Genomic DNA, 16674 nt, shown 5'->3' on the forward strand with positions numbered 1-16674 from the left:
GACCAGAGGATATGAGCCCTAGGACCATGCCTCAGGACTACCTGGCCCGATGACTCCTGGTTGTCCCCAGTCCACCTGATCGTGCTGCTGCTCCACTATGATATGTTCTGCCTGCGACTTATGGAACACTGACTTAGTGTTCACAGGACTTGCTACCTTGTCCAGGACCTGCTGTTTTTAGAAAAATCTGGCCTTTAATGGTGACGTACACTTATAATCTCCACCCAGCACAGACAGTTTCTAGGGAGTTTTTCCTAGCCAACGTGCTTCTACATCTGCATTGCTTGCTGTTTGGGGTTTTAGGCTGGGTTTCTATATAGCACTTTGTGACATCTATCAGGATGAAGGTAAGACCCAGATGCAGGCCACATTGAATTAACAAATGTTTAATAATCCAACAGGGGCAGGCAATAGAGAGGTCAAGGCAGACAATAGACAGGTCAAGGCAGACAATAGACAGGTCAAGGCAGACAATAGACAGGTCAAGGCAGACAATAGACAAGTCAAGGCAGACAATAGACAGGTCAAGGCAGACAATAGACAGGTCAAGGCAGACAATAGACAGGTCAAGGCAGACAATAGACAGGTCAAGGCAGACAATAGACAGGTCAAGGCAGACAATAGACAGGTCAAGGCAGACAATAGACAGGTCAAGGCAGACAATAGACAGGTCAAGGCAGACAATAGACAGGTCAAGGCAGACAATAGACAGGTCAAGGCAGACAATAGACAGGTCAAGGCAGACAATAGACAGGTCAAGGCAGACAATAGACAGGTCAAGGCAGACAATAGACAGGTCAAGGCAGACAATAGACAGGTCAAGGCAGGCAGGGGTCAGTAAACCAGAGGTGGGGCAACAGTACCGGACGGCAGGCAGGCTCAGGGTCTGGGTAGGCAGAGGTCAACAATCCAGAGGGTGGCAAAGGTACAGGTTGGCAGGCAGGCTCAGGGTCTGGGTAGGCAGAGGTCAACAATCCAGAGGGTGGCAAAGGTACAGGTTGGCAGGCAGGCTCAGGGTCTGGGTAGGCAGAGGTCAACAATCCAGAGGGTGGCAAAGGTACAGGTTGGCAGGCAGGCTCAGGGTCTGGGTAGGCAGAGGTCAACAATCCAGAGGGTGGCAAAGGTACAGGTTGGCAGGCAGGCTCAGGGTCTGGATAGGCAGAGGTCAACAATCCAGAGGGTGGCAAAGGTACAGGTTGGCAGGCAGGCTCAGTGTCAGGGGAAGGCAGAATGGTCAGGCAGGTGGGCTCGGAGTCAGGACAGGTAAAGGTCAAAACCAGGAGGGCGAGAAAAAGGGAGACAAGAAAAAGCAGGAGCTGAGACACAAAACCGCTGGTTGACTTGACAAACAGGACTAACTGGCAACAGACAAACAGAAAACACAGCTATAAATACACAGGGGATAAGGGGAAGACGGGCGACACCTGGAGGGGGGTGGATACAATCACAAAGACAGGTGAAACAGATCAGGGTGTGATTTATAAATACATTTGATTGATTGATGATTACAGACTAGCTACGATGCCCTGACTGAAGAGAGAAACCAGCAACAGCGAGACCAAGACAGGGTTCAGGAGATGTTTGCTATGTTTGGTAAGTGGTGGATATAAATATGGGCGGCCTCATAGAGAGGCAGATTGACGAAGGCAGCATTTTTCTAGCTAAATTGACCAAGACGCACCCTTCTAGCCTTTAGGTGGCCTTAAGTGAGATTTGGTTGCCCCATGGGCTGTGTGTACAACCTACAGTAAACAGCCTTGCTCATGGAGCACTGGGCTTTGGGTACAACCTACAGTGGTTCTTCCTTTAAAAGTTGCGAGCTTGTACCGCAGGATTAAGAGGTACCCAGCATCACGGCTTCATTGCTCCAGACTACCACAAGGGGGAGTTAGAGCGCTCATTATGCATTTGGGTCCCAAGGTTTTTATATGACCAATCATATCGAGTGGTTCCAATGATGTTGACGTGAGCCACCCTTGCCTTGTGGCGTTCTTCATCAAAGATGGCTAACAAAACATTACGGTGGATCCAGATGTAGGTTGTTATAACGTCATAATGAGTCAGGCAAAACATTTACAATGGAGAGGAAAATGTTAGTTCATGTAGAGACAAAACGTTTGTGCATATTATTTTGTCATGAAGTTAATTCACGAAAATCGCTCTTTAGCAAGTTATCTGTCTAGCTAACATTAGCCAGCTAGCTAGTGTTAGGATAATTCATTTATAATTTGTGTTGATTAATGTTTTAGGGACTCCTGAGATTACCAGCAAACCAGGCTGCCATCTTGTGAAACAGTGAATGTAAAGAATCTAGCTAGCGAAAGCATTTACTGCAAATTGAATGCGCAGTTATGTAAGCTTGCCTTGCAATGCAGCTGAAGTAACATAGCTAACTAACTATTTACATGCTTACTGTGTCTGCATGTATGTATTACAATTATACACTTCAACAGTGTTAACCACTCCAGCTCCTTGGACATCAATGATTATACATTGTAACTATGCAATAGATTAGAAACATGATTGATTTGTAATTCATATATACAGAAGAAGAAAAGCTATGCTTTATTAATCTGAGGACACAGGATAGTATTTCAATGAGACACTTAATTTCAACCAGTGGATAATGTGAAACACTTTATTTAAAGAAGTTCATTATCCAGGTGTTATAAATGCATTATAATTATGATAATTGTAATATTATAAATATAAGTTCAATCTGTACTTCAATGCACATATGGTGTGCATTATAAAACGAGGAAGAAAGACGAGGTGGGAAGAGAGGTGTAGAAGACAGAAAGACAAGGTGGGGAAAGTGGTGTAGAAGACAGAAAGACAAGGTGGGGAAAGTGGTGTAGAAGACAGAAAGGGAAAGAGGTAAGAACCTCGCAGACAACATATGATTCATGAATTACAGTGCTACCCTAATATTCTCTCACAATTGCGGTGTCTCCTAACCAGCCTTGGGCTCCCAGTCGGCCCGAAGGTTATCTTAAGAGCGGGTGAGGTGGCGATAACGGGACTTGCTTCCTCTCTCACATCAAAACATACCTGCAGACGAGAGAGCATGATTAAGCCCTGTTTGTTTTATTCTAACAAGGTCAGTCATCTTAAATCAGGAGGTGAAATGCAAAACTGACCTTTGATCATTAATTCTGGGACTACTCCATCTCTGTCTGTATTTCAATGAACCTTTCTGAACCACCCTTCCCGGATCCGGGATAATTGTCATCAGCAACGCTGAATAGCGTAGCGTAGCATAGCGCCACAGGTAAATAATATTACAAGAAAATATTAATATTCATGAAATCACAAGTGCAACATTACAAAACACAGTTTAGCCTTTTGTTAATCCAAGTCGTCTCAGATTTTGAAATTATGCTTTACAGCGAAAGCAATACAAGCGTTTGTGTAAGTTTATCGATTGCTCGACAAAACAATAAGTACACATAGCATCAGGTAACTTGGTCACGAAAATCAGAAAAGCAATCAAATTAATCGTTTACCTTTGATCTTCGGATGTTTTCACTCACGAGACTCCCAGTTAGACAACAAATGTTCCATTTGTTCCATAAAGATATTTTTTTATATCCAAATATCCAAACCATATCCAAACCTCCGTTAGTTTGGTGCGTTATGCACAGGAATCCACCGGAAAGAGCGGTCACGACAACGCAGACAAAAATTCCAAATTATATCCATAATGTTCACAGAAACATGTCAAATGTTTTTTATAATCCATCCTCAGGGTGTTTTTCAAATATCTATTCGATAATATATCAACCGGGAAAGTTGGCTTTTCACTAGGACCGGGAGTAACAATGGCTGCCTTTCTCTTTTGCGCATAACTCACTCTGAGAGCCCCCACCTATCCACTTACGCAATGTGGACGTTCACACTCATTCTTCAAAATAAAAGCCTGAAACTATGTCTAAAGGCTGTTGACACCTTAGGGAAGCCATAGAAAAATGAGTCTGGTTGATATCCCTTTAAATGGGCAATAGGGATGCATAACAACAGAGAGGTTTCAGAAACAGGGGCAGTTCCTAATTGGATTTTCCTCAGGTTTTAGCCTGCAGGTTTTAGCCTGCAATATCAGTTCAACTCACAGACAACATTTTGACCATTTTGGAAACTTCAAAATGTTTTATATCTTAATCAGACAATTATATGCATATTCTAGTTTCAGGGGCTGAGAAATTGGCAGTTTCAAATTGGTACGTTTTTTAGCCAAAAAAGAAAATACTGCCCCCTAGCCTTAAGAAGTTTTTAATAATACTTTCTGTTGACCTGACCAAGTGACATCTCACCTATGATCATGCTGTGCTCTCTGCGTCAGCATGGGGGGGTCAATGTAAATAGTCTGGTGGCCATTTGATTAATTGTTCAGCAATCTTATGGTTTGGGGGTAGAAGCTGTTATATGAAATAGAGTAAGGTTCTCAGATAGGCAGAGAGGAGATGGGAGGAGAGGAATATAGGAAAGACTAATAGAGATAGAGCCTACTCTGGAAAATGATTCTTCATTATTTTTTATTAAAAACATGTCATGTGATTTGCCATAGGCTTATACAAAAAAAAAGAACGCGGGACCAAATATTAACCTATACTTTTCACTTTAATAATGTACATAATAATGTCACAGATTAATAAATGAAGTAACAATGTTCTTTAACCAATGGTTTGAGCAGACAGCAACCTCCAGGAAGAGACTCAACAGCAGTGTGTGAATGTGTGTGTTTGTGCCCTCTCAGTACTGTTCTGCACTCTGTGTGTGTCCAGGTCACACTGTTTAAAGTATCCAATCACATTTAATCAGGAAGTTGGTAGACCTTGTTAAGGTGTGAAGTCCTCCCACAAACCTATAACAGTGTATGTTCTCAGACTCAGCCTGTTAAGACAAAACAGCTGTTTAACAGCATATAGTCCCAATCCAGTGTATACTCTCTAGCTCCATAGAAAACAACAATATATTTTAGGGCGTAATTAGAATGAACCTATAAATGGAGATATCTTCGAAGATGTACGTTAATGTGGACAGAAAGAGCCGTCGACAGGATACTGTGAACTGGAGCATAAATAAACAACCTGAATCTCAGAACACTGATAAATACCCTGTAGTCATAGAGACACACACATGGAAGTGTAAACCAATAGTTATTATCCCTCCACTTGCCACACAAACTGTTTACCTTAAGATCATGAGGTTGGTTGATGTCTAATGCCCCAAACTCAAATATTTAAAATAATGATCTGTAACAAACAGATTATTAATATTTTAAAACAGAACACAACTTGTCTTCCAAACAATGGTGTCTTACTTCACAAGGGAAAGGTTTTGAAACAGTCATTCAAATTATTTGCGTGTGGAAATTGATACATTAAATGCTACATACTACGTGTCCCAGTTTAAATGTTCTGAAATGTTGGAGGCTCCAAAGGTGTATTTGTCACGATCGTGTGTAGAATAAACGGATACAAAAACAAACGAAACGTGAAGTCATGGAGTGCTAACATGCAACTACACATAAACAAGATCCCACAAAGCGCAATGGGGAAATGGCTGCCTAAATATGATCCCCAATCAGAGACAACAATAGACAGCTGCCTCTGATTGGGAACCATACCAGGCAAACATAGAAATAAAAAACTAGAGTAGTCACACCCCGACCTAACCAACATAGAGAATAGAAGGCTCTCTATCGTCAGGGTGTGACAGTCCCCCCCCCCACCCCCCACCCCCCCAAAGGTGCGGACTCCGGCCGCAAAACCTGACTCAATAGGGGAGGGTCCGGGTGGGCATCTAATGTTGGGGGCGGCTCCGGTGCAGGGCGAAGTACCCAATCCACTCGCGGATATGGAGCGGGGTAGAACGCCGTGCCCGGACTGGGCATCGACGTAGAGGAGGGCCCCGGCCATGGAGCTGGGTTGTTCGCCACACCCGGACTAGGCACCGGCGCGGAAGAAGGCTCCGGCCATGGAGCTGAGTTGACCGCCGTGCCTGGACTGGGCACCAGCGCAGAGCAAAGCTCCTCCCATGGAGCGGCACCAGCACAGAGGAAGGCTCCGGCCTTGGAGCTGGACCTGATGCCGTACCTGGACTGGGCATCGGCGGAGAGAAGAGCTCCTGCCCCGGAGCTGGAGGTTCCGGACCGTGGACCGTTGCAGGACGTTCCGGACAGTGGACAGTCGCAGGAGATTCCGGACCGTGGACCGTCTCAGGAGGTTCCGGAACGTGGACCGTCTCAGGAGGTTCCGGAACGTGGACCGTCTCAGGAGGTTCCGGACCGTGGACCGTCTCAGGAGGTTCCGGACCGTGGACCGTCACCGGAGGTTCCGGACTGTGGACCGTCACCGGGGGTTCCGGACTGTGAAACGTCGCCTGGACTGGGGAGGTGCACCGGAGGCCTGATGCGTGGGGCTGGTACAGGTGGCACCGGACTGGTGACACGCACTGTAGTTCCCTGGGCTGCTGCTGTGGATACAGCTCTTCCTGAACTGCAAGCCACTTGAGATGAACGTAAGAGCCAGATACAAAGTTATAAAGCTGCAGGAGAGCAAAACAGTAACTGCCTCAGGCACTGATTTTACAGCATCGACAAGAACCAAATTCAAACAATGTGCATTGCAGTGCACATAAAATGCAAATCTTGCACTGTTTTTAATCCAGGCAGACACACCAGAATGTTTTCCGCTCATGACGGATGCACCATCATAGCCTTGCCCCATAAGATTATTTCAGTAGTCCAGACCATGTTTTTCAAGGCGATCAATTATCATTTTTGTGAGCCCTGATGAATCTAAGCTTTCAGCTGACCGAAAGCATAAAAAGCTTTTGTGGATGGCCCCATTGTAATAGTACCTCACAACTAAAGACATTTGTTATTTTTTCTTTAACTCTTTGGTTTCATCTGCAATTACTCTCAACACTTTACTTTCTTTTACTTCTCTTATTAGTTCACTTTGAAACATCTCAGCAAAGCCCTCAAGAACTTCCTTCTGGATTTGGTGGCTTTTGTACTTAGCATTGCCACATGCATTCATCCTTTTCTCCATGACAGGGTCATGCTTTGCTATTTCTTCTAAGATTGTCTAAAAATAATCCTTGTTGTGAGAGTCATCAGACTCTTGATGACATCTCTGCGCTATATTTTGAGTGGCAGTTAATAGGAGCAAATCTGCAATTGTTTAAATGGAAGTACAGTTTCCCCCCCACTTTCTTTGTACGGTCCTCATTTTTGACATCTAACATTGATGAGTTGCTGTCAATAGCCTTTTTATGCTGATTTCAAGCATACATAGCATTGATATGATGCTCTGCCTTTGAATGTAGCTTAAACCCAGAATCTTTAAACAGAGCCTATTTCCAGTTACAAAAACCTGACTGTGATGTGAAGGCAGATTCAGAAGTGTTAGGCAGAGAAAAACGCCTACAGGCAAAACAATAAGTTAAATCTTAATTTACAGATAATTAAAGCCATAAATTGACCTTATACCAGGAACTGTTGAAAGCACTTTTCCTAGTACCATGCTGCATTCTGGGAAATGTTTTCAAATATATCTCTTAGAGATATTGTGTTTTATAGTGGTGTCAAAACAACAGTGAGTGTCAAAGTAACCTGTGGATAGACAGTAGATATTATGACAGTTAACCTGTGGATAGACAGTAGATGTTAGGACAGTTAACCTGTGCAAAGACAGTAGATGTTATGACAGTTAACCTGTGGATAGACAGTAGATGTTAGGACAGTTAACCTGTGGATAGATAGTATATGTTATGACAGTTAACCTGTGGATAGACAGTAGATGTTATGACAGTTAACCTGTGGATAGACAGTAGATGTTATGACAGTTAACCTGTGGATAGACAGTAGATGTTATGACAGTTAGCCTGCGGATAGACAGTAGATGTTATGACAGTTAACCAGTGGATAGACAGTAGATGATATGACAGTTAACCTGTGGGTAGACAATAGATGTTATGACAGTTAACCTGTGGATAGACAGTAGATGTTATGACAGTTAACCTGTGGATAGACAGTAGATGTTATGACAGTTAACCTGTGGATAGACAGTAGATGTTATGACAGTTAACCTGTGGATAGACAGTAGATGATATGACAGTTAACCTGTGGGTAGACAATAGATTTTATGACAGTTAACCTGTCTCTGCTGTCTCTTTCAGTCTCTGCTGAAAGATTCCTTCATTACCAAGGTCCGCCGTCTCTCTCCTCCAACCCCACTAGTGACATTGTCCACGTTCCAGATTGACTACATTGAAGTCACCTGCCAGATCTCACAATGCCTGGATTGGTGTTTAACACATCAGTTAATCACATCATGTTGTACAGTAATCTGATGCCCATTTGTTGATGCGTGCTACTCAACTGCAATATATTCGGCCTGGAACGAGACAGCTCTCTCCTCATTGTAGTTGATAGATTGAGCCGTACTGAGCTCTGACCTCACAGACACAGGAAACTACTAACCCTGCTACTTCTCTCCCTCCCATCTCACTCTGACCTCACAGACACAGGAAACTACTAACCCTGCTACTGTTCTCCCTCCCATCTCACTCTGACCTCACAGACACAGGAAACTACTAACCCTGCTACTGTTCTCCCTCCAATCTCACTCTGACCTCACAAACACAGGAAACTGCTAACCCTGCTACTGTTCTCCCTCCCATCTCACTCTGATAGCCACAATTTCCTCTTCTCTCTCTGGTTGGACAGCATACTTGTTACTCTTTGGCCTCAACTTTGTTTCAAAGCCATTTCTTAGTGTTACTTTTGTGTAAAACTACATCTAATGATTAATTTGAAAGTCAACAACAGGTTTTTCTATATGTCCTGCAAGCATTTCTGAAAACCCGCTCATTTCTGAAAAAACGTTTTTGCTCAGTCATTATGCGGTATTGTGTGTAGATTGATGAGGGGAAAAAACAATGTAAACAATTTTAGAATAAAGCTGTAACGTAACAAAATGTGAAATAAGTGAAGGGTCTGATTACTTTCTGAATGCACTGTACAGTACATGGTATTTGGTGGCCAGTCAAACTCTGGGGGGAAGTTTCCCCTAGGTGTATGATCAGCAATCCCTCCCACGATCCTAACCTTAACCATTTGTGGTGGAAATGCAAAACTGACCCAAGATCAGCGTCTAGGGACATCTTCCCCTTACACCACCAGCCACAGAGTGAGATCCATAATGTGCTCTCCATTTGAAGGCTGGGGGGCTGTAAACTCAGTCAGGATATATGTAGTGTATATGTCAATTAACATAATCCCAATTCATTTTAGCACATCCAGATTTGGGACCCTGTGAAATCACACATACATCGTATAGCATGATATAGAGCCATATCGTGTATTATATTATCAAACTAAGGCTGGTGCAAGTCACGTGGTGGCTTGCTGATTGTGTTGTGTTGAACTCACACTTTGGTTGACTGATAAAGAGTTTCACTACCTAAAGTCACACAGACGCAAGACAGTGCAGGGAGAAGACACAGCTACAAACGTACATTAGAGTTGAGGTTAGAAGTAGAAGTTACTGTATTTGAGCACAATTTTAAGATGTCAGAAGGAGTCTATGAAAACACAGATGGATTTAAAGACAACAAATCTAATGCAATGAAGAACACAGACATTGATGACCAATTATATGGCAACGTAGGAGCCTTCAAGCCCAGTCCAAGAGATGGAGTTGTTGCTTCAGGTAAGATCGCATGAACACACACACACACACACACACACACACACACACACACACACACACACACATTACACACAATATATTAAACAAGTGAGCTTATCCTGTAGAACTCTAGCTTTATTTGTCTCAATCCTGGATGATACAGTTAAACATATTACCAAAGATGTTTAATCATTTGTGATTCAGTACATGTTCAGTGGTGGAAGAGACCCTCTGGAGTTGCTGCAGTGTGTCTGGGGCTGCTGTGTGTTTTCCTAATAATCTTTGAAAGTCAGTCTGTTGTCAAATTACATATAAGCAAAATATCAAATGCTCATATTTGATTGTTGTTCCTACATATGGGTCCCAAAAGAGGGAAGTGAAGTGGACCTTTTCTGTCATTCAACCAGCTGTCACTCAAAATCTCCTTGACCAATCAGGTTCATTAAGAGAGAGGGAGGCAGGTTGTCTAGCGGTTAAGATTGATTGGCCAGTAACCGAAGGGTGCTGCATCAAAATCCCGAGCCCGAAATTAACCCTAATTGGTCGTGTAAGTCGATCTGGATAAGAGTAAATCGCTCTGGATTCTAGAGGAGAGCCCTGGTGGTTACTGTTGTCATCTCATCCTCACTGGTTAAGCCTTCCCATCCTCAGTATCCACTTGGAGCAGTTTGTAGTGTCAAATCTATTGTACGGACATTATAATGACCCATGTTTGTAGTCCTGGACCTCCTGAACATGTTGATGTATATTTGGGAGTAAACAGAGGGTCCACATCAGCAGAAAGGTGAAAGGAAGGAGGAGTTCTGGAAACTCCCTGAATTATCTTGGGACTGTTACACATGATATTTAATATATGTTAACAGCTAGTCTTTGTTCTCCACTTCCCCTCTATGATCTATATCTTCCTGGTATGATAGTGTCCTGTCCATCATCACAAATAACAAGTCCCATTCCCTGGGCAGGAGGACTGTGTTGAGATATACTCTGGACAAGATGACCATGTAGAGACATGGAATGTTTTATATTGTGCTGCAGAAAATGTTTTAACAATAATCACTGTAACAATCTCTCTCACACACACATACACACGCAAGCACGGGCACAAGCATGCAAACTTGTCCTATTTTTTTTATTAACAACTACTGTGTCATTATGTTGATACTTCCCTATAGTTAACACCTACAGCAGTCACACAGACAGAGACACACAGTTGACTCAGAGACAATGATATCAGTAGAAGCAGAGACTTAACGTATAGAGGGCTTGCAGTTGACATACAACATCTCCAGGTTGCCATGTTGGAAGACCACCACATTAATTCTAGAATCAGAGACTTAATGTATAGTAGATCTACATAGAAAGAAAGACCCATGTATTGTTGACGATGTCAAAGGGCATCTATGCTGAGCCAGATATGAACTAGGTCAAGTAACACACACACACACACACACAAAACATAACAGTCTCTTGTATGTGTCCACAGAGCCTGATAGCTCAGGGAAGAGACGCTTCCTAGTTGCTGCAGTGTGTCTGGGGCTGCTCTGTGTTCTCCTACTGGCTGGGATCATAGGCCTGTCTGTCTACTGTGAGTTTGTGTCCAAGTTCATTGCTTATCACCTAGTTATAGGAGGTGCAGGTTACTATGCCTAATTACCTGGTGTTTTACCTAGTAACTGTGTTTATACTTTGTAGATAACAGAGTCATGAACGATTCTGAAGATAAAAGGAACAACTTGTTTCAGAGTTTCTCCCTTTATAAAATCAACGCAACTGCAGAGAGAGACCAGCTACAGACCAGATACAACAACCTGACTGAAGAGAAAGGTCATATTCAGGCAAAGCTTTTTGTGATAGGTGAGATATAAACTATGATAAATTATTAGTAGATCAACAGTAATAATACATCAATGGGTTTATGAGTTTAAAGATACTGGCTAAGTTTCACAATGTTTTCACATTTTCTCTTCAACAGAGCAGCATTGTCAGGAGGGATGGAGATACTTTGACTACAAGTTCTACTTCCTGTCTACTGAGAAGAAAACCTGGGAGGAGAGCAGACAGGACTGTCTGGAGAGAGGAGCAGACCTGGTGATCATAAACAGCAGAGAGGAACAGGTGAGAGAGAAAGTCGGAGCAAATCTAATTTTCCTCAGTACACTAATATGTGTGCAGTATTTTATAAATATCTTAAAATGTGCTATCTTTCTCAACAACAGACATTTGTCTTCAACCTCCACCTGAGAGCCTGGATTGGTCTAAGTGACTCTGTTACTGAGGGGACCTGGAAGTGGGTGGACGGCACCCCACTGACCACAGGGTGAGAGATTTACCATTTTACCAGATGATATTGGGATACAAAACAACAATGATAAATTGCATCTAATCATGTTCATCAGAATGTATGTTTCTATTCATGGATGTTATTCAATGAGAACTATAGATGTATCACAATAATCAAGTCATATTTTTCGATTAAAATTCCATTATATAATAAATAAATATAATTGGAAATGGCCCATTCTGTATAATGGTATGGTCATCTTTCAGAATGTGTCTTTAAACTGTTAAAACATATGACTATGTCTATAATTGAGGAGTATGTTTGTACCACAATGTCTGACTGTCTCTGTGTTGTTTAGGTACTGGGGGAAAGGACAGCCTGATGATAGAGGGCAAGAGGACTGTGCTGAGATATACTATGGACAAGATGACCCTGTAAAGACATGGAATGATGACAAATGTGGCACAAATCATAACTGGATCTGTGAGAAAGTGGTGTAACAATAACCCACAGTAACAAACAGTCTCTCTCTCTCGCTCTGTTATTGTTATGTTGATGGTTGAATACAGTACATTGATGCGGAATTTAATCCCAGTGCAGGAACACCAACGGGCGGAAATTTCAGAACGCCAACTATAGTTTTCGATAAAACTCAAACTTTCATTAAAACACACATGCAAGGTACTGAATTAAAGCTACACTCGTTGTGAATCTAGCCACCAAGTCAGATTTGTAAAATGCTTTTCGGCGAAAGCATGAGAAGCTATTATCTGATAGCATGCACCCCCCCAAAATACCAGCACGCCACATAAAACTACAAGATCATGAACAAACAAACAATCTGACAAGGACATGAGGGGAAACAGAGGCTTAAATACACAACCGGATAATGAATGGGATTGGAACCAGGTGTGTAAGAAGACAAGAAAAAAACAATGGAAAATGAAAAATGGATCAATGATGGCTAGAAGACCGGTGACGTCGACTGCCGAGCACTGCCCAAACAAGGAGAGGCATCGATTTCGGCAGAAGTCGTGACAGCCGAGTATAGCCCACAAAGATCTCCCCCAAGGCACAACCCAAGGAGGGGCGCCAACCCGGACAGGAATATCACGTCAGTGACTCAACCCACTCAAGTGACGCACCCCTCCTGGGGATGGCATCGAAGAGCACCAGTAAGCCAGTGACTCAGCCCCTGTAATAGGGTTTGAGGCAGAGAATCCCAGTGGAGAGAGGGGAACCGGCCAGGCAGAGACAGCAAGGGCGGTTCATTGCTCCAGTGCCTTTCCTTTCACCTTCACACCCCTGGGCCAGACTACACTCAATCATAGGACCTACTGAAGAGATGAGTCTTCAATAAAGACCTACAGGTATGCATCTCTCACATGGATAGGCAGACCATTCCATAAAAATTGAGCTCTATAGGAGAAAGCCCTGCCTCCAGAAAGCCCTGCCTCCAGAGCAAGCCCATGTAATGCTTTGTAGGTTAGCAGTAAAACCTTGAAATCATCCCTAGCCTTAACATGAAGCCAGTATAGAGAGAATATCACAGTTTTTTTGGCAATATTACGTAGATGGAAAAAAGCTATCCTTGAAACAGTCTTAATTTGTTCGTCAAAAGAGAGATCAGGGTCCAGAGTAATGCCGAGGTCCTTCCCAGTTTTATTTGAGACGACTGTACAACCATCAAGATTAATTGTCAGATCCAACAGAAGATCTCTTTGTTTCTTGGGACCTAGAAGAAGCATCTCTGTTTTGTCTTAGTTTAAAAGTAAAACATTTGCCGCCATCCACTTCCTTATGTCTGAAACACAGGCTTCCAGGGAGGGCAATTTTGGGGCTTCACCATGTTTCATCGAAATGTACAGCTGTGTGTCATCTGCTTAGCAGTGAAAGTTAACATCTGTCACGACTCTGTCACGACTTCCGTCCCCCTCCTTTTTCGTGTGGCGTTCGGCAGTTGACGTCACCGGCCTTCTAGCCATCGCCGATCTACTTTTCATTTTCCATTTGTTTTGTCTTTGTCTTACACACCTGCTTTCAATCCCCCAATTACTTGTTAATTTTTTAACCCTCTGTTCCCCCATGTTTGTTTGTGAGTGATTGTTTATTTGTAATACAGTCTGTTATTGCGGGCTAGTATTATTGTGTATTTGTGTACTTGAGTAAATTACGTTTATTACTCATATCTGCTGTCCTGCGCCTGACTCCTCAACACCAGCTACACACAGGCATTATTACAACATCATGTTTCCGAATGACATCACCAAGAGTTGAAATATATAGTGAAAACAAAAGTGGTCCTAAAACGGAGCCTTGAGGAACACCGAAATGTACAGTTGATTTGTCAGAGGACAAACCATCCACAGAGACAAACTGATATCTTTCCGACAGAAAGATCTAAACCAGGCCAGAACTTGTCCGGGTAGACCAATTTGGGTTTCCAATCTCTCCAAAAGAATGTGGTGATCGATGGTATCAAAAGCAGCACTAAGGTCTAGTTGCACGAGGACAGATGCAGAGCCTCGGTCTGACGCCATTAAAAGGTAATTTACCACCTTCACAAGTGCAGTCTCTTCAGCTTCAGCGTTTCGTATACAATGTTTGTCTTCAAGAAGGCAGTTAGTTGCAAAGAAACAGCTTTTTTTTATTGAGAGGAATGGGAAATTCGAAATAGGCAGATATTTTATTATATTTTCTGGGTCAAGGTTTGGCTTTTTCATGAGAGGCTTTTTACTGCCACTTTTAGTGAGTTTAATACACATCTGGTGGATAGAAAGCCATTTATTATGTTCAACATAGGAGGGCCAAGCACAGAAAGCAGCTCTTTCAGTAGTTTTGGTCAAATAGGGTCCAATATGCAGCTTGAAGGTTTGGAGGCCATGATTATTTTCATCAATGTGTCAAGAGATATAGTACTAAAACACTTGAGTGTCTCCCTTGATCCTAGGTCCAGGCAGAGTTGTGCAGACTCAGGACAACTGAGCTTTGGAGGAATACGCAGATTTAAAGAGGAGTCCGTAATTTGCTTTCTCATGATCATGATCTCTTCCACAAAGAAGTATGTGAATTTATCACTGCTGAAGTGAAAGCCATCCTCTCTTGGGGAATGCTGCTTTTTAGTTAGTTTTGCGACAGTATCAAAAATAAATGTTGGATTGTTCTTATTTTCCTCAATTAAGTTGGAAAAATAGGATGATCGAGCAGCAGTAAGGACTCTTCGATACTGCATGGTACTGTCTTTCAAAGTTATTCGGAAAGACTTCCAGTTTGGTGTAGAGCCATTTATGTTCCAGTTTTCTGGAAGCTTGCTTCAGAGCTTGGGTATTTTCTGTATACCAGGGAGCTAGTTTCTTATGACAAATGTTTTTCGTTTTTAGCGTTGCGACTGCATCTAGGGTATTGCGCAAGGTTAAACTGAGTTCCTCAGTTAGGTGATTAACAGATTGTTGTACTCTTACGTCCTTTGGTAGGCGAAGGGAGTCTGGAAGGGCATCTAGGAATCTTTGGGATGTCCGAGAATTTATAGCACAGCTTTTGATGATCCTTGGTTGGGGTCTGAGCAGATCATTTGTTGCGATTGCAAACGTAATAAAATGGTGGTCCGATAGTCCAGGATTATGAGGAAAAACTTTAAGATCCACAAAATGTATTCCACGGGACAAAACTAGGTCCAGAGTATGTATGACTGTGGCAGTGAGTAGCTCCGGAAACATGATGGACAAAACCCACTGAGTCGATGATGACTCCGGAGTGGGTCTGTGGACTTTTCCATGTGAATATTATAAAGTCATTATTATAAAGTCACGAAAAATGTGGAATTAGGAATAGGATAGGAATTCAAGGAACTCAGTGAGGAACGCTGTATATGGCCCAGGAGGCCTGTAAACAGTAGCTATAAAAAGTGATTGAGTAGGCTACCTATGTTTAACCTATGTTTATCACTTTAGTATTAAGAATAACAAAGTCACAGATTAATAAATAAAGGAACAATGTTCTTTCACAAGGTCTACAAGATTCCTGATTTAATGTGATTGGACACTTAAAACAGTGTTACATGGACACACAGAGGGCAGAACAGTTCTAAGAGGAAACACACACACACTAACACAAATGCTAAGGAAAGGTGAAAATGACTCACAACCTTCACAGTACAAGGTACAACGTGTAGGTTACCAATAGCAACACCAAGCACCAAGCACCAGTGGACCTGCCTGCTACATATCCACACACTCAACATGGTGTCAATCTGCTGTTGTGTCTCTTCCTGGAGGTTGCTGTCTGTTCAAACCGCCGGTTAAGGTGTGAAGTCCTCCCTAAATCTATAACACTCTATGTTCTCAGACCCAACAGACTGTTAAACTAAAACAGCTGTTTACAGGATATACAACATAATATACTGTCTGTTGTACTGTGTGCAGATCCATAAAGTACCAAAGTATATTTTAAGGGAGCAATTAGAATTAGCCTTTATATAGAGCAGTCTGAGGAGATTCATGCTAATGTGGACAGGACACTGTGGACAGGAGCATATATAAACAACTTGAATCTCAGAACACTGGTAAGTACACTGTAGTCATAGAGACACACACATGGAAGTTTAAACCAATGGTTTTTATCCCTCCACTTGCCACATACACTTTTTACCTTAAGATAATGAGGTTGGTCGATGTCCAATGCCCCAAACACAAGTCT

At 42.6% G+C, this 16674-nt stretch overlaps 1 protein-coding gene across 1 annotated transcript; it reads left to right on the plus strand.

Moving 5' to 3' along the window:
- The first annotated feature begins 9496 nt into the window (after positions 1-9496).
- LOC118936759 (CD209 antigen-like protein A) lies at positions 9497-12499 on the plus strand. Its single transcript, XM_090210166.1, has 6 exons — positions 9497-9719; positions 11182-11283; positions 11391-11552; positions 11671-11813; positions 11915-12015; positions 12338-12499. Exons 1-6 carry the CDS (start codon positions 9578-9580, stop codon positions 12477-12479), a joined length of 792 nt encoding a protein of 263 aa, XP_090066292.1. The 5' UTR covers positions 9497-9577; the 3' UTR covers positions 12480-12499.
- Positions 12500-16674: the final 4175 nt, after the last annotated feature.

The sequence above is a fragment of the Oncorhynchus mykiss genome, chromosome 19, assembly GCF_057628025.1.
Source record: "Oncorhynchus mykiss isolate SJ-2025 chromosome 19, ASM5762802v1, whole genome shotgun sequence".
NCBI classification, from domain to species: domain Eukaryota; kingdom Metazoa; phylum Chordata; class Actinopteri; order Salmoniformes; family Salmonidae; genus Oncorhynchus; species Oncorhynchus mykiss.

Excerpts from the sequence above, each read along its gene's own strand:
- LOC118936759 (XM_090210166.1), top strand. The coding sequence starts at position 9,578 with ATGTCAGAAGGAGTCTATGAAAACACAGATGGATTTAAAGACAACAAA. Across the intron at positions 11,284-11,390 it reads CATAGGCCTGTCTGTCTACT|ATAACAGAGTCATGAACGAT; the intron begins GTGAGTTTGTGT and ends TATACTTTGTAG. Across the intron at positions 12,016-12,337 it reads GGCACCCCACTGACCACAGG|GTACTGGGGGAAAGGACAGC; the intron begins GTGAGAGATTTA and ends TGTGTTGTTTAG.